The following is a 25,278-nucleotide window of genomic DNA, read 5'->3' on the forward strand; positions in this document are numbered from 1 at the left end:
TCACCCCAAGGGATCTGAACATTGAGTACGTTCAGGCTTCCTTGGAATCTCTTGCTGCTTGGAGACTGGGGTGTGTGCAACAGGATTTCCTACCTTTTCTTCCTTAGGTTTATCACTTTCTGCTGGAGATGAATGGTCCTGAAAACAAATATCAAGTATTAATGTCACACACACACACACACACACACACACACACACACACTGACATTGTCTTTCCCATAACTACTCAATGTGTTTGGGGATGGGGTGCATGTGTCAGTCTGTATTATACCTGTGGATCCCTTCCAAAACTGTGATCTTGTGCTTGTGAGGTTTAGAATCTAGTAGAGCAAAACCTGTTAAAGCAGGTATCTGAAAAGCAGGTATCGTGTATCTGAAGAAGTGTGCATGCACACGAAAGTTCATACCAAGAACTGACTTAGTTGGTCTTTAAGGTGCTACTGGAAGGATTATTTTTTTTCTGTTAAAGCAGTTCCTTTGTTAAGGAGACCAGAATGTGTGCAACAGGGTCCTTTTAGGTTTTTACCTTTCCTTCCTTAGTTTTATCGCTTCCTTCTAGAAACCAATGTTCCTGAAATCAAATACCAAATATTAATGTGCAAATAAAAATAAATCTCACAATATGACGTTGTCTTTCCTATATTTGTTCAGCATGAAGGAAGCTTTACATACCTGTTCAGTTTTTTCTTTGGCTGCTTCAGCTTCTTTGCCCTGAAGAAGAAGAGTTTGGATTTGATATCCCGCCTTTCACTCCCTTTAAGGAGTCTCAAAGCGGCTAACATTCTCCTTTCCCTTCCTCCCTCACAATAAACACTCTGTGAGGTGAGTGGGGCTGAGAGACTTCAGAGAAGTGTGACTGGCCCAAGGTCACCCAGCAGCTGCATGTGGAGGAGTGGAGACGCGAACCCGGTTCACCAGATTATGAGTCCACTGCTCTTAACCACTACACCACACTGGCAGCATTGAAGTTCTGGGTTTTTAAGGAGAAGACTGACCTCCAAAATCCTTCCAAAATAGAATCCTTATGTGATAAAATCAATACCAGTAATTAAAAAAAACGAGTGGGTATGGGATATTCTTAATTTACATACAGATAGGTAGCCGTGTTGGTCTGCCATAGTCAAAACAAAAAAAATTCCTTCCAGTAGCACCTTAAAGACCAACTAAGTTAGTTCTTGGTATGAGCTTCAGATACATGTATCTGAAGAAGTGTGCATGCACACGAAAGCTCATACCAAGAACTAACTTAGTTGGTCTTTAAGGTGCTACTGGAAGGAATTTTTTTGTGTCTTAATTTACATAGTTCCTTTTGAATAGATTAATGTCCTCACAGCACCGGCAGTTTCCACTGAGGTAGTGCTGCCTGCATTACTTTGTTCTACCAGTAACTTTTTCTTGGATTGTGGAACTGCTCACAAAATCAACAGAACAGGAACTGCCACTCACACAATGTGGAAATTGTGTCTACCAAGAAGTAAGAAACACCTTACCTTAAGCTGCAACATGGCTGCTTTACACAGTCTCCACACACAGAACAAAGGGGCAAAGCTAAATTTTACACAGGGTGCTGTGTGTTATTTGCCTATGTGCGCAATTCATCTCACACGCAACAGGGATGGATCTAAAGGGCAGGTACTAGCATGTGTCGAGCTTTCTGCATATGTGGTGGGCATGTGTGAGCCTGAGCACCACTCCTGTGTCCCTCACTGGACTGATTCTGTAGGTCAGTGGATTATCAAAGATGGAGGCCATAATGAAAGGTTTGCCAAGACGTAGCATAGGGATGTGAGTCTTTCTGGTGTGCCAGAGGCAGGAGGCTCCTCTAGAAGCAGTAAAAACTACAATGTGCTGGTGCAGCATAGTGTCTAAGAGATTGAGCTATGAATCAGGAAGTCCCTGATTTGAACAACATCTCCATCAACACCTCCCTATGTTGCCTTAGGCTGTTGTCTGTGGGCATCAGTTCCCACCACATCTAATAACACTGATTTTCTTCATAGGGTTGTGTAATGGTTATAGGGGTTGCTCGTGCCTAAGTTGCCGCCACTCCTGGCTAGGTTGCCTGGTTAAACCTTTTCTGTCTGGACAGCCCTTCACTTCGTGGCTGTTCAGTCGCTAGCAGAATCCGTCAGTGGGCGTTTCTTGAACCTCTTCCAGCAAAGAAGTTCTTTGACGCAAAGTCTCCGCCTACTCTTCCTGCGCGGAAGTCTTCTGCGCAGGGTGGGTGTGGGCAGCGGAGGACCCGTGCTCTCCCCGCTGGTCTCCGGCGAGGAGTCCTGGAGCCCCCTCGCCGATTCCCTCATCTGCCCCCCTTTATCCCTGGTGTTACGCTGATTTCCTTCCCCAGCCGATGAGCTGCCTCTCTCCCTGCTGGGCCCTTCTCCAGTATCGCTTTGGAGCCTTGCCTCCGCCTCTAGCTCCGATGGCAGTTCCCTGACAGGTTGTTATAGGGATTACAACTATGAAATGTATGTGAAGCACTTTGAACTCCCGAAAATGCTATTCAGATGTTAATATTGTTATTAATGCTTTGCCTTAGTGTTGCTAAATTGCATCTACTGGATTAGGGTGATCATACACCTGGCCTGTGCTTCATTTTCCACAGGAGGCAAATGAGGGGATGCATTACGTACCTTCTTTATTTCCTGGTCCCTCTCAACATGGCCATCTTTTTCATGATGAATCTTGGAAGGGGAGAAAGTAGAAAAAAGAGATGATGGGGCTGGATCTCCTGCTGTCAAGCCATTAAGACAAATTTACAATTCTTGGCTTTTTGCTTTTTTGCAAATGTACTTACTGGCAAAGCCAAGGCAATGCTGAAAAGGCACCAGCAGATCACAGCAGTCTTCATTGTGAAAGATCCCCTGAAGAAGATGTTCTAATGGTCAGTTGATAGGTTACATGTATAAAAGAAGAAAAGTTGAAGAGCTGATTGCAAACTTGCTAGAACTTTTCTAAGTGGCAACACGATCAGGCTCTTTCACTTTGTGGTCTACATTCCCACTGCACACTGCTCATCAGTGCCAGACCATCATCAACGCAAGGGAACAGTGGATAGACTGAAGCAAAGAGGCACTAGGTGGCTTCTTGAAAGCAGGTGAGTGTGACAGCATTGCCCACTATGGCATTTACATTTGTTCCTTTACTGCCCCTGGTAAATCAGTTTTGCTGCAGGTGATGTGTGGGTAAGTAGCACTTCAACAACCTACAAAACTCGATTAATCTGAAATAATAGCAGGACAAAAGAAATGCTTGTTTGTGTGTAGACTAAGGATGTCAGAGAAATTCAATTCAATTTGCCTTTAAAGGAAAACTTACGTCATTTGCATTTTCCAAAACAATACATGAGCTGAAACTCACCCATCCTGAGAAAAACCACATTTTTTCTGAATTTTGTAATGCAGTTCTTCAAACGAGTAATGTGTACAAAAATGCATATACTCTGGTAAAGTGTGCATATAGAAACATAGATATTGGTGGAAATGGCCTCCAGAAACGCATTGCGTTAGAGAAAATTGCTGTGCAAAAATGTATGGGAAATGACATATAAATATGTATATAGTGGTACTTCGGGTTACAAACACCTCAGGTTACAAACACTTCGGGTTATAGACTCCACTAACCCGCAAGTAGTACCTCAGGTTAAGAACTTTACCTCAGGATGAGAACAGAAATTGCATGGCGGCAGCAGTGGGAGGCCCCATTAGCTAAAGTAGTACCTCAGGTTAAGAACAGTTTCAGGTTAAGAACAGACCTCTGGGACGAATTAAGTACTTAACCAGAGGTACCACTGTATTAGAAGGAATTCACTCTAAAATGCTGAAGAATTCTCATGAGGACTTTTGAAAATATATATCTATAAATGGATGTGGGAAATGAGAAATTTAGAGAAACCAAAACTGACAGATTCGTCTAAGAGCAGTCATTCCAAAATTTACTTACATCTGAGAGTGGAGCTTGGAGCAATCTTGGCTTACTCAGTCTCTTCCTTTCGTCTACTGCTGCTGGATGCCTACAGCCCCTGGCATTTAAACCCTTCCCAAGAAATCAACCCACCAGTTGTCACCCATGAAGTCAAAAGGGGGGAGACCATTAGCTTTCACCACATTCCCCCCTTCTCTTTCACGGACTTTCAGAACAGACAAATGCTAATGGTTGAAGTGTTCCTTATCATGATCAAGCATTTGTGTTCAGTGCTCGTTTTTTTTCGTCTCGGGTGGGAGGATTTAAGGGGCACAGAGTATTTCATTCAGCCCATGTAGGAGATTGTGAGGGGCATGTTGTCTTTTGCCAACTGTGTGGAAGAGGAAAAACAGTTCTCTCTTCAGAGATCAACTGATAATTGCTCTTAGATTTCTCATGGATGAAGATATGTTTGGTGTGCTTCTTTCTGTGCGCATGAGTGGTTCATTAAAAGGACAAGGTAATCATTCATTGGCATTTGGTTTCGGTGCAGAAAAGGGAGGACGGATTTTGGATCCCATATGGAGGATGAAATAAGAGGGCTGTACAGTATAGTGCAATGTATTCACAGTGTACTGATTACATTTTTTTTTTTAAAAAAACACACTTCTTCAGGGCATCTCATGGTGGCATACAATAGTCTTTTCTTTCCTCATTTTTTCACGACAACCCTGTAAGGTAGGAGGGACTGAGAGATGGCAATAGTCTTAAGGTCCGCTTGTAAGCATAATGGCTGAGTGAAAGATTCAGTTGATCCTGTTGTCCCTATAGCTCTCATATAACTTGGTACAGTGGCTCATCTAATATATATATTTTGAAAAGTGGTTTGTCCATCTGCCCATCTGCTGTCCATAGGTTTGGTCACCTCTTGCCAAACTCAGCATGGGGGTTCCTGAGTTGGGGTGTGTGGTCGTTTTAAACATTTGGACACCCACCGCCATTTTAAATCAAGATGGCAGACTGAAATGTGCCTTTGGTCTAACTTTGCCTATTTTTTTGGCCATAGGTGAGGCTGCCTCTTGAGATATTACACTATCCATGTAAAAAGTGCTTTTTGGTTTCTACAAATTCCCGGGCAGTGCCAGGCACTCCCTGCTAATATAATATAAAGGTAAAGGGACCCCTGACCATTAGGTCCAGTCGTGGCCGACTCTGGGGTTGCGGCACTTATCTCGCTTTACTGGCCGAGGGAGCTGGCATACAGCTTCCAGGTCATGTGGCCAGCATGACTAAGCCGCTTCTGGTGAACCAGAGCAGCGCATGGAAACGCCGTTTACCTTCCTGCTGGAGCGGTACCTATTTATCTACTTGCACTTTGAGGTGCTTTCGAACTGTTAGGTTGGCAGGAGCAGGGACCGAGCAACGGGAGCTCATCCCGTCGTGGGGATTCGAACCGCCAACCTTCTGATCGCAAGTCCTAGGCTCTGTGGTTTAACCCACAGCGCCACCTGCGTTGCATAATATAGTATAGATCTAGGCATAATGACAAAGTTCCATACTAGGTGAGATGCTGAAGGCAAAAAAAGTGTCTTTGATTTTAATGTTTGGAAGGCCATTTAGCTCAGGGCAAGGGTCCATAGCTCCATGGTAGAGCATCTGCTTAGCATGCTGCGGAAAGTCCTAGGTCCAATCCCCAACATCTCTAGGTAGGGCTAGGCCTGGGACAGACCCCATCTGAAATCCTGGAGATTCTCTGCCAGTCAGAATAGACAGTACCAAACTACATTGACCAACGTTCCTACCGTGCAGTGTTTTTAAAAAAGAAAGAAAGACATAGCATCAGTTTGGGTAGTGTGTGTAATGATTATCAGGCCTACAGGAGGTGAGAGGGTGAATTTAAACAATTCCTCCACGGCTGTAGCCCTGAAAAGCCATCTTCTGAAGTTGGCCACTGAGCCACAGTCCCTTCTCATTTCCCCATCTGATGCAGGTGGAAAACTGATCAGAAGAACATCTGGGTTTACGCACTTTAATTTTTAACTCAGTGGCAGGGAGGGGGAAGTAAAGGAATCTTTAAAAAGCTCTCACATCTATATTAAGTCTCTCCCTCCCATGTATCTAAATATAGAGACTGATTTGCCAAACTTGTTCCCCCGTCGGCTTAGCTCTCAGATGAGCTTAAGGAGTACAGATTGTACTTGCAAAATGGGCCAGGGAGCATTTTACCACAAAATCGACAAAGTAACACATACCATATATATAGAGATATTCTAGTTGTGGATATTTTTGGATACAGTACGTTTGGTATGGATTGAAGAGAAAGCAGCAGAGAGGGCGTTTAAAGGCTGCTCCCCGCTTTACAGGATTTCATGCCCAGAACATAACCCCTGCGTAAGTGGGGAGTCACCTGTATACAAGTTTGAAGTCAACAGCGCAGAATATCACTTTCAAGCCCATTCCTGGCTTTCCCCACTAGGTGGGGCTTGCTGCATTCCCAGGTTTGACATTAGTTCAATTAGCTGGAGTATTTGAGCGATTTTTGTTCTGTAATTTCACAGGCTACAGGGCTGGCACAGGGCTGCTGAATTGCAGAGGCATTTTGAGAGGCAGAAGGTGGATTTCATTTAGTTTGGTGGCTAACAACTGCTGTGGAGCTGCAATCAGCACCACATTGTTCACTGTACAATAGCCGAAGGGGAATGGTGCTGCAAAGTGACATTTCCCCATTGCACAGGACACAAGGCTGGCTGACAATTGCAGGGCTGCGCTCACTCCAAGCCACCTCAAGTCAGTTGTGTGAGACAAGAGCTGTCCTGTCCTCTTGGGCTTGGATGTTGCTCCTGGATCTGCTCTGGAGGCGGGTGGAACCTTTCAAGTGGGAACCACTCTTTATCGAAGAAGAAGAAGAGTTTGGATTTGATATCCCGCTTTATCACTACCCGAAGGAGTCTCAAAGCAGCTAACATTCTCCTTTCTCTTCCTCCCCCACAACAAACACTCTGTGAGGTGAGAGGGGCTGAGAGACTTCAAAGAAGTGTGACTAGCCCAAGGTCACCCAGCAGCTGCATGTGGAAGAGCGCAGACGCGAACCCAGTTCACCAGATTACGAGTCTACCGCTCTTAACCACTACAGCACACTGGCAAGACACCCAGAATGACCACTGACATTGGTGAGGAGTTGCTGCTCTTAACTTGGCTGTTAGAACTGTGACTCAAGAACTTGCAACTGAGGTGGCTTTTTCCTTCCCCCTCCCATTCCTTTTTCCTTGTGCCTTTTTAGAATGTAAGCCTGAGGGCCGTCTTAATACTGATCTTTGTAAGCTGCTCTGAAAGCCTTTTTTGGATCAAGGGTGGGGTATTGATGCAATGGTGATAATGGTAAGTCCCCACTCTCAAAAGTTAAAAGAATTCACCTTCCACTTGAAAGTGGGAAAAATTCCCCCCTCTTTCGCAACTACATGAATGTCCCGGGGAAAGTATGTGTGTGAACTTCAGCCAAACACTACTTTAAACCAATGATTTACCCATAACCAATTTCCTCATACCCAAATGAGTTGGTCAACAGAGTTATAGAAGGTTCATGTGTTTATGTGCATTCTAGACTCCATGCTTAGTTCATATCAGAAGTATATAAAGTGAATATGAACTGTCCAAGCCAGGTTAGCCATTCGTCTATAGCCTTTTAGACTCTCGTTGTTGTTTTTAGACTCTTGATTTCCAAGTTCAGCTGAGAAGCTCACTTGGTGAACCTTAGGTCTGCCGCTCACTCTTGTCTTCCTTACAAGGTTGTTGCTATGATGATGAGCAGAATGGAAATCCGTGCATGTATGCCCCCTTGCCCCCTTGGATGAATGACATAGCCAACGTAAGAAAATAATGTTTGTTTGCCTGAAGCAATTAGAGTAGAAATTAGTGTACTGAATGGTCTTTGGAGATTTAATTGTTGATTTCAAAATGCGTTTTCTTTAAAACTAGGCTATGGGTGGATCTACATTCATGGTTTATAACTTTAAGGAAGAGTTAAGGAATGGTTATCACAATGTATTTGGACATAATATGTTTTGCCTGTAGCATTAATAATACGTTATTAAAATGTGACACCAGACGGCGCTGCAGAGCAACCAGGGAAACTGCGTTGTTATGGAGGAAACAGGTAAGGAACGTTTTTGTTTTAACAGTATGCCCTGTGATGTTTAAGAAAGATATATTTAATATCATTCTAATAACGGTAAAAAAAGTCAGTGTAGATCCAGCTTCTGTAACTGTGTGGGATTGAAGATCCATTACTGTTTTTTTCTTTAATTTATGCATTTGCCATGTTTCTATTTACACACCATACTTTCCCATCATACCTAGTTTTTGTACATTCTTAATGTTGGCAGTACAGAAGAGTTCTGCAAGTAATTTTAGAAGACGGAACCAACACACGAGGTCTGGTGAGAAGACCACACTGGTCTCTTAGCATATAGCTCAGCGACAGAGTATCTGCTTTGCTAGCAGAAGGTCAATCCCTGGTATCTCTAGGTAGGGCTGGGAGAGACCTCAGTCTGATATCCAGAAAGCATCTACACTCAGTGTACACAATACTGAGCTAGATGAACCAATGGCAGAAGGCAACTTCCTAGACAGTCATATCTTGGAAGTCGAATGGAATCCATTCTGGAAGTCCGTTCGACTTACAAAACATTTGGAAACCAAAGCGTGGCCAATCGGAAGCCCCGTCGGATATTTGGCTTCCAAAAATAGTTCGCAAACCGGAACAGTCACTTCCAGGTTTGCGGTGTTCGGGAGCCAAAACGTTCAAGAACTAAGCTGTTTGAAAACCAAGGTATTCCTATGATAAGAACCATGCTGAGTCCTAGGCATATAAGGTTTTGTATTTTTATTTAACTCACAATTGTCAACAAAATATACATTGCAACAGTAAATCCTTTGGTACTACAGTATCATGAGATGCAACATTCACTCTGATTGTAAAGCTAGATTTCTCTCTCTCTCTTTCTTTCTCTCTCCTCCATCACAACCCCCTGTGAGACAGAGCAGGAAAAATATGCAGCAAGAAGGGCTTACAGTTCTATAATGGACAGGACAGCTAGTACTGCACATTTAAGGTTGACATCCTCAGCATGTTTACCTAGCAGTAAGCATGCACCAAAATCAGTGGGACTTACTTCCAAGTAAACATGTGTTGGATCAGGCTCTGCATTTGCCTGGTTAGTACTGCTGCCGATAACTGCTATGATTGCTGAAATCAAACGTGTGATATGCATAGAATTGGGAGCAAACATTCAAGTAGAAATTGCATTGCCTTTCTCACACTTCTCTCCTTCACGCACTCAGCAAAACAAATTAAAAAAAAAAATCCCAGAAAAAGCCACCTGTTATGAATTTGGGCTCCAATCCTAGCTGCACCCACACATGCGAAAAATCTGGGGAGTGCTCTTAGATAGGTGTGGAGACAGGAGCCTGCCTGTTTATCCACTTAGAGGGTGACCTCATTGTCCTCAATGCTGTGGTGGTCCTCAGCGCTGTGGTGATGATCCTCAGTGCTGTGGTGGTGATCTTCAGTGCTGAGGTCATGATCTTCAGTGCTGTGGTGGTGATCCTCAGCGCTGTGGTGGTGGTCCTCAGCGCTGCGGTGATCCTCAGCACTGTGGTGATCCTCAGCGCTTTCGAAAGTTTGGTTGCTGACACTGTCAGCATCATGGTCATGATGTACCTCTTGGAGTACCCCACTGAGGGCCTTCTTATACTCTCTGCTGTCATGGCTTTCCATGGATACGTGGCTGTCATCGTGGTCACTGTCATCATGAGGTTCCTCAGCGCTCTCAAGTTTCTGGCGGCTGTCATTCTCCGTGCTCTTATCGTGGACCTCTTGGCTGTCTCTCAGGTGACTTGCGTCATCACTTTCAAGGCTTGTGTCGTGGCTTTCGAGAGAATGTGACTTGGCAGAATGGGATTCGCGGCTCTCCACGTCTGGGGTGCTGTCCACGTCATCCGAAACGTCACGAGAATCAAACTGCAAGGCCCACAAATGGAAGACAATAAATGGCCACCCAGAAACAGGAGGGATAGCTACAGTATTGACTCACAGGACAATTGATGTCTCCAACTACGTTTTACTCATAGCAGACTCACTGAACGAACCCAAGTTGGCCATGTCTATTAATTTCAATGGGATGACTCTGAGTAGGACAAACATTGGCTACAATGCTATGCCTACTTGGAAGTAAACCCCATGGTATTCACAGGGACTTTACTCTCAGGTATGTGTGTATAGGATTGCAACCTTAAACAGGTTTAGCAGTCATCCTCTTTCTTCAGGAAGCTGTAGGAATGGACAGAGCAGCCTAATTTCACCCTGTTTCTGTCTGCATACTCATCATGTCTTTAAACCACCCCTCCGCAAAGAATATTATATATATATAAATTTTATTATGGTCCCAGACCAGTTTTACATACCATACTAAACGAGCATAAAACACAATAGAATTAAATTTGGATAAACAATCAAATATAACAATAAACAATACGAATATGGCAGCAGTTGGAAATGTGGTTTAGGTCTTAGTCTCTAAAATATTATCTAGAGTTTGCATCTGAGGCCTTCGTCTTTGTAATTGCACAGCTTGAGTTTTATGGCAGCCACGCAAAATTTGGCCACCCTTAGTGTGATCTCTGGATCCTTGTCCTCTAACAGAAGACAATAAATCTTGATCACCTCCACGACTGAGTCGCAAAGAATATTGGGAATTGCAGTTTGTTAAGGGTGCTGGGAACGGTAGCTCTGTGAGGGGTAAACTAAAGTTCCCATGATTCTTTGTGGACGGGGCTGTATACATTTGATGTATGATGTGTATACAGTTATCAGTGCCTCTGGTGCTCAGGCAAAGGTCTGTCCCGTTCAGTTCTCATTTTTTGAAAGGTCCACATATAAATTGTACATATTTTTGTACACGCATTTCATGTAACCCCCCCTCCCCACACTTTTAAGAAGATAAAATATGTGCTTTTCAGTCCTCTCGTGTGAAATATATATGCATTTCTGTGTGCAGGTTTTAGGTTATAATACATATTGTATGCACACATTTTGTGTGCCAAAACTGCACCAGAAAATCTGCTGTGAAAAGCAGATTGAACGAATTGCTCCCCATCCTAAGAGAACACACATCTAGGAATCTCTAGCAGAACATTCTTAGCAGTTCAGTTTGTTGTTTCTACCCTGGAGTACCCAGGGTGACTTCCTAATAAAGAATAAACTACATTATAAAATAAAATCAGTGTTTAAAAATAAATAAATAGACACAATCAACAATCCAAACTACCTTCACCAGACCACAGCTCCTAAATTTATTATGCCCAGATAGTTATAGAGGCATAGAACAGGGCTGGGTAGGTCAGAAAACTTTATAGTGACCTTACGTTTTATTTTTAATTGAACTCTTTATTGGGGAATCCGGCAAAAATTCTTTTTCTTCTGGAGTTTTCATGCCTCCAAACAAAACAAACATGTCTCGGTTAACTAAATTTTAAGACTGGGAATCCCAGAGATTTTGCTTTTCTTTCCTGGGATAGCTAGGACTTTTGTGAAGTCTATCCACCAGATTTTTATTATTTTTATTTTAGGCAGGGAGTTTCCTAAAAGATCATTACTACTTTTCCTTCCAAGCCTTCTTTGGAACATCTTGCTTCCTGTTTCAACTGGCACCCTCACAGCAACCACAAGCGATGCTTTTCAAATATCCAGTGTTTTGAATATCTCTGGCTTGCAGAAGCTTCTGTGAGACAGATGGACTTTTAAAACTGAACATTTCCTTCCTCTTATGCGGTTAGGGAAGATGAATGGAAGGAGAATGAGTTGCTTAGGGTTCTAAAAAAGAATACCCAGACGTACCATAGCATTGCTGCCTCGGGGGAATTAAACCATGATGGCCATAGAGTAAGAATTCTGCTGGCAAAAATGTGTGAACCGTAACAACGGCAGGTGGATTATATATTTCTAAAGATGTCAGCTGCCTAGCTCTTTTTACTTACAGTACACCTGTAGCATTTACCTTTCCAGATCTTTTGTGTGCCTTTACGGAATCCTCATAATGTACCAGGTCAACTTTTGCCTTGATTCCGTAAGGTACGTCTCCTCTGCCAGTAAAGACCTCAGGAGTGACAGGCAAGGAAAAGGGAGCCTCGGTAGGGTAATCTGTGACGCCGTTTTCGTGTGACTCATCCGACTCATCCGAATCGTCATGGTCATCATCGTCCACATCACTGTGGTCATCGTCATCTTCCTTGCTCTCGCTTTGAGGCACCAGAAGGGTCTGCAAGGAAAGAGAAGCAACTCAGTATTACAGGATGAAGATGTAACACTCAAAACATGTTTATAGGCCTGGGTGCGCCTGATGACTGCACAACACAAACACAAGCCTAAGGAGAGGGAAAGAGGTGAAAATATTGGGAGGTATGTAGTGATGTATGGAAGTGAGAGCTGGACCATAAAGAAGGCTGTTCGCCGAAGAATTGATGCTTTTGAATTATGGTGCTGGAGGAGACTCTTGAGAGTCCCATGGACTGCAAGAAGAGCAAACCTATCCATTCTGAAGGAAATCAGCCCTGAGTGCTACCTGGAAGGACAGATCCTGAAGCTGAGGCTCCAATACTTTGGCCACCTCATGAGAAGAGAAGACTCCCTGGAAAAGACCCTGATGTTGGGAAAGATGGAGGGCACAAGGAGAAGGGGCCGACAGAGGATGAGATGGTTGGACAGTGTTCTCAAAGCTACCAGCATGAGTTTGACCAAACTGCGGGAGGCAGTGGAAGACTGGAGTGCCTGGCATGCTCTGGTCCATGGGGTCACAAAGAGTCGGACATGACTAAACGACTAAACAACAACATATGGTATGTGGAGGGGAGAATTAGTTAGGCACCCATGCTGTCTGCTGAGTATCCTCTGCAGATGCCTTTTCCAGCCCTTGTCTTGCAACACTAATACAAACTCAATCTCTGTTTCCTAATATGCAGGTTCCCGTCCCCCACCCCAGGCCATGTAAACTCCCTCCTATGGTTCCCGCACTGGGGGAAACAGTGATCTGCGATGGATGGGAGTGAAGGGCACATGGATGTAAGAAAAAATATTCTACGGCAGGGAAGTGAAAGGCACATGGATGAAACAATATTCTACAGCAGGGATGGGGAGCGTGCAGCCTTCCAAAATTTTGCTGGACTGTGGCTCCCATCAGCCCTGACAATTGGTCATGCTGGCTGGGGCTTGATGGGAGTTGAAGTCCAACAGCACTTGGGAGAGCCATAGGCTCCCCATTCCTGTTGTATAATCCTTCTAGTGGCAGCAGTGACCCAGGGGTTTTGTACTTAAGATGCACATGGTTGGAGGAAAACTTACCTGTTGCTCAGTGATCTCATCACTTTCTTCGGAAGACAGAGAGGCCTGGAAATGAAACAGCTATTTTGTGAAGGCTTGTTTTACACACACACACACACACACACACACACACACTCACAATGATCCCACTGAATTAAAAAAAAGTCAAATGAGTAGTTTTAGGACAGACAAAACGTCTCTGCACACTGCATGACTGACTAATGGGATTTGGTGCTACACAGTGCAGTGATGACCATTGGCTCAGACCGCTTTAGGAGAAGATTAGACAAATGCAAGATGGGTAGGTCTATAAAGGGCTCTTATCCTTGACAGCTAACTGGAGCCTCTGGATTTAGAGGCAGGGAAGCTCTGAATACCAGAGGACAAGCACAGAGGGAGAGCTATTGCCTTTAAGCAGTGCCTGAAGGCTTCCCAGAACTATCTGGTTGGCTTCCGTTGAGAAGAGGATGGAGGCGGCAGGAATTTCCTTATGATCTCTTTCTGGTCAAGCGATTGATAGGTGTTTGGGTTTGGATTCAATTGGAAATAAAAAAAAAAGACAAACTAGAAACACAAAATGAATAGAAAAGTGACCAAAAATTAAATCTAGGAACCAATACGGAGTCTGAGGCAAGCTAAAAGTTAGTCATGACTAACGCCCAGTGGGATTTCCACATTGATCCTATGCATCTTTACTTGGAATAAAATCCCACTGTGTTCAGTTGGACCTATTTCCAGGTAGGTATGCACAGAATTGCAGCTAGGTTGGGATTTTATCCAACCAGGTCTGTGGAAAATTATCTCTGCTGAAATTCTCTTGGACCAAGAACAAGAGCAAATGATCTGAATGGTTGCCTACCTACATGGATAGAAGAGTACTGGTTCTAGATTCAACCCCACTGTCCCTTCTTGGCATTACAGTACAGTATAAAGGTAAAGGTACCCCTGACCGTTAGGTCTAGTCACGGACAACTCTGGGGTTGTGCGCTCATCTCACTCTATAGTCCAAGGGAGCCAGCATTTGTCCGCAGACAGCTTCTGGGTCATGTGGCCAGCGTGACTAAGTCGCTTCTGGTGAACCAGAGCAGCACACGGAAACGCCGTTTACCTTCCCGCTGGAGTGGTACCTATTTATCTGCTTGCACTTGATGTGCTTTTGACCTGCAAGGTGGGCAGGAGCTGGGACCAAACAACAGGAGCAGGGATTTGAACCACTGACCTTCTGATCGGCAAGCCCTAGGCTCTGTGGTTTAGACCACAGCGCCACCCATGTCCCACTTGGTACAGTATAGGTTATATCAAATGTTGGTCATACTCAGAATGGACCCATTGAAATTAATGGGCGGGCAAAATTTTAGTCCACTGATTTCAATGTAAGTGGAACTTAGTTGGGTACAACCACATCTTGATTCTTTAGAGATAGCTTTAACTTGATGGAGAAGAAAGGCTTCGTACCGGCTGGGAGGACTCCTGATGCTCTTGAGACTCATGGCTGTTCACATGCTCCTGGCTGTGCTCCTGGCTATGCGAGTGATGGTGGTGATGCCCGTGAACGTGGTGTTTATGATGATGCTTGGCAACCTTTAACAATACAAAAAACAACAACGTTGGCATTCAACGTGCAACATCGCAGAGCTTGGCTAACGCAGAAGGGGAACCAGGGCCTGGTCAATGGATACCCACCCCAGAACTGCGAGAACAAGGTGGAATAGTTAGCAGAATTCAGATCCTACTGCAGAAGTGTTAGGGGTGATTGAAAATAAGTCAGCTAGTGCCACCTTGAAATCAGTATTGGCCATATCAGGGCTGTGTGCAGTTCTGATTACCTCAACTTGTATACACCATACATTGAAAGCACTTACCCTCCCCAAACTGTGGTTTCCCCTCACAAAGGCACAATGCTGAGCATCCTTAACAAACTACACTTCCCAGGATCCTTTGGGGGTGCTTTAAATACAGTGGTACCTCGGGTTAAGTACTTAATTCGTTCCGGAGGTCTGTTCTTAACCTGAAACTGTTCTTAACCTGAAGCACCACTTTAGCTAATGGGGCCCTTGCTGCCGCTGCGTAGCAGGAGCACAATTTCTGTTCTCATCCTGAGGTAAAGTTCTTAACCCGAGGTACTATTTCTGGGTTAGCAGAGTCTGTAACCTGAAGCGTATGTAACCTGAAGCATATGTAACCCGAGGTACCACTGTATATGGTATGAACGCAGCCTAAGGCTCTGAGGAAGGTGCAGGAAAGTCAACAAAAGTGACTAACTGTCCAATCTTCTGCATCAGAACAGAAGTAATTCTTGCTGTGTTCAGTGGGGCTTACTCCCCTGGAAGAGAGGGTAGGACAGCAGCTGAGGGGATGGAAGATGCTCCACTTGGAAACAGGTCATTGTTTTCGCTTGTCTTCTCAAAGGGGGCACATGAATTCATGAAAAAGAGACTCCCACATTGACTCAGCCTTATGTAATAGGTGTGTGGATCTCAGAATCGTGGAATTAATCCCAAGCTGTGATATAATAAATCCAACAGTAAAATGAATTGACTGCTAAAAGGATGGGGGGAAAGAACTTACATGATAATCTTCAGAACTCTTTGAATCATCATGGTGTTTGCCCACCTTTGAAAAGAAATGCAGGGGAATAGAGAGTCAGTACTGATTCACTTATTCTGCATTACGGAAATACGTGCTTCTCATGGCTTATTTGTTGTATTTTTATTGTACTTACTGGAGCTGCCAAGGCGATGGCGAAGAGACACATGCACAGCACAGCAATCTTCATCATGATGGATTTGCAGTTGACTGTTCAAAAACAAAACAATCACTTCACTCTTAGGACCAGTCCAAATGCACAGAAATAGTACACAGTATAAGTCTTTTTGGATAGTACCGGATAGTACCATCTCAGACTTCAAGAGGGAGATAGAATGTTTGCCTAACATACAATTCTGCCCAATATACTCATTTTTACAAAACACATTTCCCCGTTATCTATATTTTCGCTCATGTATTTGTATATTATTTTAATATGCATCTTTAAAAAAATATATTACAAACTTGATTGAAAGCATATGCATTTTGTTTTCTTTGCACACATTACTTGGCTAGAGAACTGCACTGCAAAATCTGGAGATTTCCAAGGATTTCCGTGTTTCACTTTGTATATTGTTTTGGAAAGTGGGAATCAAGTAGATTCACCTTTAAATGTGGACTGAATTAAATTTCTCCCCCATCTGTAAGTTTGCATGTGTGACTCAGCTTTTTCACATTTCCCTTTCTCAGGAAAGAATACATTCATTCATTCATATATATATATATATATATATATATATATATATATATAACCACAGAAAGCTATACAGAGGCTAGCATTCTGCCTGTAGAACTTTCTTCTAGGTTTTGCACCCCGATATAATATTTCCCCTCCAAATGTTATTCCAGGAAAATACCGTATCAAATCAGAATCAGTTCCCATTGGTTTCCCTGTATTTATGATATCACTTCACAAAGCTAATCCGAGCAACAGAAGAGAACTTCTGCTGCCCAACATCAGACAAAAGGGAATTAGATGGACTTCTCCGTTCAGCACTTTGTTTGGGCTGAGAGATGAAAGAACTGAACATATGACCTCTGCCGATAAGATGCTCTTGATATGGTCTGATCCCAGGCCATGACTGCAGTGGGAAAAATCTCTATCTACTGTATATGTGGTGCTGCAAACATGGGCGTGGGTAAGGCCTGCCCCCTAGATCAAGTAAAACAATAGAAATACTTAACTAACGGACTAATCATGTTGGTTCTGTGCCCCCAACAAAAGTCCTGCCCCCCCAAAAAAATCCTGGCTACGCCCATTGCTGCAAACAAAGTCAACATTGGGAGTTGTAATGACTGGGCATCTGCTGAAGCCCATGTCTCAGCAGTGGCGTAGCGTGGATTGTCAGCACCCGGGGCAAGGCAAGTAATTTGCGCCCCTAACCCGTGGATTTGCGCCCCCTAACCCTAACCCCCAGATGTTGCGCCCAGTGCGGCCGGCCCCCCCTGCACCCCCACGCTACGCCACTGTGTCTCAGCAGAGGCCCCTCCAGCAACCCCTAGCGCAGCCTTCCTTAGCCAGAAGACCTCCAGAACTTTTGGACTACACTTTCCATCAACCCCTGCCAGCATGTCCAATGGCCTGGGATGATGGGATTTGTAGTCCAAAACATCCGGAGGGCACCAGGTTGCGGAAGAGTGCCATAGAGCTTCCTGCTCCTACTCCTTCTTGCTGTTGCTACCAGTTTACCAGTGATGTAGAATGGGTCCAAAGGGGCAGGACTAAACAAATGGGCAGGAGCAACAGTGATGCAGAGGAGAGGGACTACTTAGGAAGGGCGTGTTTGCCAAGCCTTCCCTGAAAACCAAAAACCAAAAACTAAACATCCCTGGAGACCGCAAAAACTTACTTCCTAGATGCTGCTGGAATGTTTCTTGGAGTTAATTGTTAGAGAAAATGGAACAACCCCCACTTTTTGGTTCTGAGATCTAGCAAATTTGCCTGACAAAGGGTAATTTTTTGAGATTCTACCAAGGAGCTGACAGTGCTCACAAATAATATAACAACCAACAGGGCGATCCTATATTCATATACTCAGAACTCAAATTCAATGGAATTTACTCCCTAGTATCTGTGCTTAGTATTGCAGCCGGAGTCAATGAATGAAATATACACCAAGAGGAAGCACAATATTGACAAAGATTTGTATTGTTACTACATCTTCTGCTACCCTGCCTTTTACATGTGGCTTGACTCATTTGCCCCAGGCATCAAGAGCTGTTTTGGAAGAACCTTTCAATACTGTTTGCAACTGTGCAGTTTGGATTGCATATAGCTATTGAATAGTGTCAGATGTGGGATTAAATCTGTAGGCTCTTGGTAACTTCCACTTCTATGGATCTACCATCCTCAGCATAGCTCAGTCAGTAGAGCGTGAGACTCTTAATCTCAGAGTTGTGGGTTCATGCCCCATGTTGGGCAAAGTATTCCCAGATTGTAGGGGGTTGGACTAGATTATCCTTGTGGTCACTTCCAACTCTACAATTCTGTGAGTCTATGATTCTAATTCTCAGTTAACTTATTCCAGAGTAGCCCACAAGGCACTCTGTGAGATTTAAAGCTTACAGACTGCAAAAGGACACACACTATTTTATTTTAAAAACCTCTGTCTTGCTCGAGAATATTACAGTCCAATAGAATTTACGGATTTTCGCTCCGAGCAGATTAATGCACCAGTTCTATAAATTTCCACAGATATCAGAGCGCCGTAGTATTGTTGGAGGATAAAAATGTAAGAGGAAAACACTGCCTTATAGCCAAAGGGAAAATACTAGAAGAGAGAAATTCCATGGGGGGTCCCAACTCATCAGCCAACAGGTTTTCTCTCTTTTTCTGACCTTGCTGCACATTAATATGAATAGGAACCTGAAGCAGAATTTTAATTATAAGTTGGTTTTGTAATTGAACCTTCCTTCAAAGGGATTTGAAAAGAACAAGCTGAAATTTCCAAATCAGGAAGGATCGCATTGCTCAGTGTGGCACTGCAGGGGGAAAAACTGATGAATCAGGGCTCAGGGGACATCAGAAATTGATGAATCATGACGGAAGGCTAGGTATTAGCAACCAGGCTGATGGGAAAGCTGGCACACTTCCCTATGCATTGCCCTTCCTCTCACAAGGTTAATGAGCACTTGTGCTAAGAGAGAAAATCGATGGGAGAACATTGCACCAAACTGTATTTGAGCAAAACCCTTGCAGAGCAAAGCAGGAGTGCTTTTTCAGAGATTAAATGCAAGAGTAATATGATGGCTTTTAGCTAGGTGCACAGTGATAATTAACTGTAAATTGCATGTGAGTTGATGGTACAAGAAGTTAAAGAACCTCCTTGGACAGAGTTAAAGTCAAGCCCAGACCCTCCAGGCCTCTGATCCCAATACATATGAAATAATAACTGAGCATATACAGAGTGATTTTCCTCATTACCAAGTAATCACATCCTGCACTTGCATATATGGAACTAAGGAAACAGATTGTTAGTTATGGTTGCCAACTGTTTTTCCTTGACAGGGCTCTTCTGTCATTTAACAGCTGCATGGTAGGCTGAATATTCAGCTCCTAGTTCTGTGCATTAGGTGGCTGTTAAAAGGCATAGGACCACCCCGCCCCCCAACATAAAGCAGCTGGTTGGCAGCCCTAGTTTCCAAAGCACAGAATCTGAATTTCTGACAAGCTTATTCGTTATATTTTCAGCCTCCTCTTCCCCCATGTTATTCTCGCAACAACCCTGTGAGGTATGTTAGGCTAACAGTGACTGGTCCTAAGTCCCCCATTGAACTTCATGGTTGAGTGAGGATTCGAATCCTGCACACTCCTAGTCCAGCACTCTAACCTTTGACTCACACTGGCTATCTGCGTGTAAACCCCTAGACTTCAAATATTATAAATTAAGCATCAGGGATGCTGGAATGAAAACAACATCTTGTGCCAAAAGCGTGTGGCATTGGGAGTTGGCAAGGGTACAACTCACAAATTTGTGTTTTTACGTGGCAGGTTCTGTTCAGCAATACTCTCTCTCTCATAAACCGCTTCCTCCCCGAATCCCTAAACATTCTCCCTAGTGCAGGCAAAAGAGGCGTTGTAAATTATTTTTAAAGCTGTGCACTAAAAGTCTTTCTTTCTCTGCCCCTGAAGCTGGAGGAGCTTAAAGCCTCCATCAAGTACTGCTGCACTGCTTTCAGCTTTCTGGAAATATAAGGAGACTGAATAAAATAGGTAAAGCAAAAGGAAAAGGCTCAGGTACCTTGCGTTGTCTGGGTCCAAAGTGTAGTCTGAGGCAGAGGTCTGCTGGTTTGTATGGAGAAGCTCAAGGCAATCCCCGGATCATTCACTCAGATGGTGCGTGATCGTCCTCCTCCTGTTCTGTTGCTTTTCCGTCTGCAGACCTCTGGAATTTAAACTCTTCTTCCAGACACGAGCCGACCAATCCCCACGAGGCGGAAAGGATGAGGTCATGAGGTTTCTTGTCACTGTCCTCCCACCGTTCTCCTACATTTCCTTCTGGGGTTTGTGGCTTTCAAAGCAAACAAGAAACTACTCTATGGTTAAAGCATTACTTATGTACAATCCCATTAACAGGCATTTCAGATCAACGCCCAGCATTCAGTCCTGAGCCAGAGGGTTTTAGGGTCAAAGACCTTTTCATGGCATTTGTCGGAAGGAGAAATGAAATTGGGAGGTAGGTTTTTCCCCCCCATGGAACGTCTTCATCTCAAAACAAATCGTTAGAAGCTGAGGGTGGGGGGAATATGCGCTGCACACAAACCACAGGGAACAGTGGGGGTGCAAATAGCATCTCTGAAACATAAATGACAAGGCAGCTCAGAATTAATCTGTATGGAAACAAATTCTTACAGATTTTATATTTAGGGAGCTTGGAAAGGGTTAGAAAGAAAGCGAAACGCCACCTTTTGCAATATTTGCCCCCTGTCCTACAATGTGGTTGACCTCTATCACTAGTACAGGCATATAAGGTAGCAGAAACAAATTCTTGATCCTTCTTTCCTCATCTGCCAGAATGCTCATATACATTCAACTGGTCCTCATTATTCCTGTTCTTCCTTTGGGATCCATAGCTTTATGTAACTACTAGTGATCCATCACTTGGAAAAGGCAGGATAGATGGGCAGCTTTGTGGGAGGGCTTCCCTAGTAAACCAGCCTATCACAGGCCAGATTGTCTTCCTGCTGCCAAATGGGCCAATGGCGACAGTACTTAGGGGGCATTCCACTGGGCGCAGGACCAATTGCGGCCCTTGGCATCACGTCCAGGAAAAGTTTAAATGCCTGGCCTGCCGGGTCTTTCTGTTTCGCTTTGCTGGTTCTCCCACCCTCTCTCCCTCAGATTAGGGTTTTTCATGGATGGTACAATCTTGCTATAAACAATGTCATTAGCCTAACTTTCAGGGGAAGTGCAGGAATTTCCCCCACTTGGCTAACTGGCACCACCATTTGGGTTTTCGCCTACCTCATAACAATTGTCACAACTTTGTAAGGCGGATAGGCATTGGGTTAGTCTTGGTTGGAGGGGAGGTTGTAGCCTACATCTCCATGGAAGAAGAAGAAGAGGAGTTTGGATTTGATATCCCACTTTATCACTACCCGAAGGAGTCTCAAAGCGGCTAACATTCTCCTTTCCCTTCCTCCCCCACATCAAACACTCTGTGAGGTGAGTGAGGCTGATAGACTTCAGAGAAGTGTTAGCCCAAAGTCACCCAGCAGCTGCATGTGGAGGAGCGGAGACGCAAACCTGGTTCACCAGATTACGAGTCTACCGCTCTTAACCACTACACCACACTGGCTCTCACTGGGTAAGGGTATCCTCTTAAAAGGCTCTGGGAGGAATGGCTCCTGTCCGATGGCCAGGTGAGGGTGAGGGCCATGCCACTCCTCAAACGCGGACCACTTTGGGGATGTCCCAATTTGACGTAGGTCATAGTGTGCTCCCCTCCCCCGCTGTCTTCGCCCTTAGAAACATTCCCAGTGGATGGACAGGAGTGACAGGCGATGTTGCTTACCACAATGCCTATGGCCAAACTCCACATCTGTAACCATTAATATTGTGGGCTTATTTGACCCCGAAAACCAGTATGCTGTGTGTTGTCTAGTTATTCGCACCTTAGGGAACTGGGTGGTCACGGGGCCTTGATGCGCAAATCCTTCTGTTTATCAAGCAATATATAAACTTTACTAAACTAATAAACTAATAGGGAGGCTGCTGCTGCTGCTTGAAGAGGTGGCAAAGTTTATATACCACCTCATATATATCATGGTAATCCCCACTCCCATATATATAAAAAATTCTCCCAAGTATCTTTAGGGGTCCTTTTCACGCAACGCACATGAAATGTGAAGAAAAAGAAGAAGAAGAAGAAGAAGAAGAAGAAGAAGAAGAAGAAGAAGAAGAAGAAGAAGAAGAAGAAGAAGAAGGCGAATATTGAATTTTACACATTTTTGTATGTTGCTTCTGCAATAAACACATTTATTTTGCAAAGCAAAATATCTGAAGGTCATGCTTTTTCTCTTTTGCATCAATGCATTCTTATATACAATTTACTCCAGTTATATTGCATTTCTGTACCCATTATTCAGCTGGAGAGTTGCATTGCAAAATTCAGAGATGTGTGAATTTCAGACTGTAGCTGCATTTTGTTTTGCATTTTGTTTTCGAAAGTGCGAATTTGGTGGGTTCCTCCTTAAATGTGCATTTAATTGAACTTGTCCACCCTCCTCTAGTGAAGAGTGAGAAAAAAGAAATGGCGTAAGGCACAATGGTGTCAAACTACTGCAGTGCATCCGTGCCATTTGCAATGCAACCGGCAGACTTTAGGTTAAGGCGTCATGCAGTCCGAAGATTCTTCATGACCTCTTGACATTTATTTCACTGGTACCTTATTTTGAAGCTGCAGAGTGACTAGCTAGCCACCAGAGGGCTCTTATTGACAGTCCTGCTTTTGCAACAGTTTTCCCACCCCCTTATTGAGGTTACCTTGTTTAGGCAGACATAAACAAGATAAAATAAGAGGGGGCCTGGGAACATGTGTTTGGTAGAAGAACCAGTTTTTTCAAAATCAGGGTTGGGAAGACATCGGTGGATTCAAAAGACACGTGGTCACTGCGTTTCTAGGAAAGCAACAAAAACAAAGTCCAGTTTGAAATGAAAATTAAAATTTGGGTTTCAAATGTCACTTGGCAGCCAACGTGTAAATAAGGTCTCTGTGGTCACAGCTTTCCAAAGCAAAGCAGGCTGTGTGGAGTAAAGAGAAGTTTACGTGAAAAGCAAACGAAGAACCCAAATGTATCTTCACTATTGCTGGCAATCTATCTTGCTGGCAGTGGGGAGGTGATGGAGATTTTTTGGGGGGGGTGTGTGTGTGGATAGATGAGAAAGAGAAGCAGCCCTTAAATTCCTCTCACCCAAATAGCCCATCTAATAATAATAATAATAATAATAATAATAATAATAATAATAAAGAAAGCCTGGAATAAGAAACGTGTTATCAATTGAATTACATGTTCCCACTTTCACTTTAAGGAGGACAGACAAGAACAGACTGTTCTCAGGTAGGAAGGGACCGTTCTCTGGTCTAGTGTAACTGCACATAGAACAGGATGGAGGGAACATGGCCTGCAAGGCATGCTGGGGAAAAAGAAGAGCCAATGATCCCTGTTAAAGAAACAAGTCTCAGTCCTTCAATTTGCTGAGTCAGGATTGTCAGCTATAGCATTGGGTCTTGACTACCTTCTTGAGATGGGGTTTAAAATTTCTTTATCGACCAGCAAATGTTAAAGATGAAGTTCTTCAGGGGCATATAATCCAGACCACCGTGGACAAGGGTGGGGAGTCTCAGGCCTGGGGGCCAAAATGTGGCCCTCCAAGCCTCTCTCCCTGGCCCTCAGGTCTCTTCCCAAGCCACTCCCCATCCCTAAACCTGTTAAGTGAAACAGATCTAATTCACATAGGAATGCAAAACGTATGTGTATTAATGAAGGTTTGAAATGGAAAAGGGCTACATATGCATTGCTAACATCTGAATGAGAAGTGACTTTACTTGCATTTGTTCAACTTTTGATTAGATAGCTCATTTTTAAATTGCTTTTGTACTTTGCAGCCTACTTGATAATGCTGATGCTCAATTTACAAATGCATGATTTATCCCTGCCGTATGAAATATTGTAAAAGTTCCTGCAAATAACAACAACCAACAAAATGCTGGCCAGGGAGGCTGATGCTGTCAACTTTACAAGTGAAGAAGAAGTGTATGAACTCCACTGAATGGATAATTGAGAAGGTACTAACCATAAACGTAACCCTTTCAAACCTGGTTCCTCAGCTGGTCACCTACATAATTGGTCCCGGCAGCAGTGGCAGGTAATATATTTCTTGGATGCCGAATCTGCTGCCCCCTGTGGATCCTGGCACCTGAGGTGGCTGACTCACCTTGCCTCATGGGTGTGCCAGCCCTGGTCATGCTACAGTGTGACAAAGAGACAAAACACAGGAAATAGCTTTAAACATTTATGGTATACTAGCGCAGAAAAAACACACACCATTTTACAAAAAAGGATTAACAAAACCATGGGTTTAATAATGACTACTTCTGGCTCCAGCCCATAAAATTTTGATTGGAAATTCTAATTCACTCCCCAAACACCCCTCATTGAAATTGTAATATGGTGCCACAATAATTCATTCATTCATTCATACATACCCCGCCCATCTGGCTGAGTTTCCCCAGCAACTCTGGGTGGCTCCCAACAGAATATTATTATTAATAATAATAAAGCAATAAAATATCAGTCATTAAAAACTTCCCTAAACAGGGATGCCTTCAGATGTCTTCTAAAAGTCAGATAGTTGTTTATTTCCTTGACATCTGATGGGAGCGTGTTCCACAGGTTGAGCGCCACTACTAAGAAGGCCCTCTGCCTGGTTCTCTGTAACCTCACTTCTCACAGTGAGGGAACCGCCAGAAGGCCCTCGGCGCTGGACCTCAGTGTCCAGGCTGAACGATGGGGGTGGAGACGCTCCTTTGGGTATACTAGGCCGAGGCCAGCTTCCACATTCTGGATTAGTTGTAGTTTCTGGGTCACCTTGAAAGGCAGCCCCATGTAGATCACATTGCAGTAGTCCAAGTGGGAGATACTAGAGCATGCACCACAATGGCTATGCTATACCTCCATGGTAGGTGAGGCGGTAATGCTCTGGATATCAATTTGTCAGGAATGAGCCAGCTCCTAGTGGAACTTTGCAGCCTGCGGCAGGTCAGAGACTTACATTTGACACAGGCTGAGCAAAGAACACAGCAGTCAATGGTGACTCCTCCAGAGATTGGAATGCCAGTTGCCAAGGGAACAACTGAGAGCGGGCTGGAACACAGCCAAAGCTCTCAGGAAGCTCAAACAGGCATGAACAGACA

At 44.0% G+C, this 25,278-nt stretch overlaps 1 protein-coding gene across 1 annotated transcript; it reads right to left on the bottom strand.

The window, feature by feature from the left end:
* Positions 1-8,770: 8,770 nt before the first annotated feature.
* SPP1 (secreted phosphoprotein 1) lies at positions 8,771-25,130 on the bottom strand. Its single transcript, XM_083756777.1, has 9 exons — positions 25,037-25,130; positions 24,300-24,331; positions 20,104-20,373; positions 15,999-16,072; positions 15,845-15,889; positions 14,732-14,857; positions 13,298-13,342; positions 11,958-12,218; positions 8,771-9,922 (listed from the first exon to the last, which is right to left on the bottom strand). Exons 4-9 carry the CDS (start codon positions 16,053-16,055, stop codon positions 9,386-9,388), a joined length of 1,071 nt encoding a protein of 356 aa, XP_083612903.1. The 5' UTR covers positions 16,056-16,072; positions 20,104-20,373; positions 24,300-24,331; positions 25,037-25,130; the 3' UTR covers positions 8,771-9,385.
* Positions 25,131-25,278: the final 148 nt, after the last annotated feature.

This window comes from Podarcis gaigeae (assembly GCF_964106915.1).
Source record: "Podarcis gaigeae genome assembly, chromosome: 9".
NCBI classification, from domain to species: Eukaryota; Metazoa; Chordata; class Lepidosauria; order Squamata; family Lacertidae; genus Podarcis; species Podarcis gaigeae.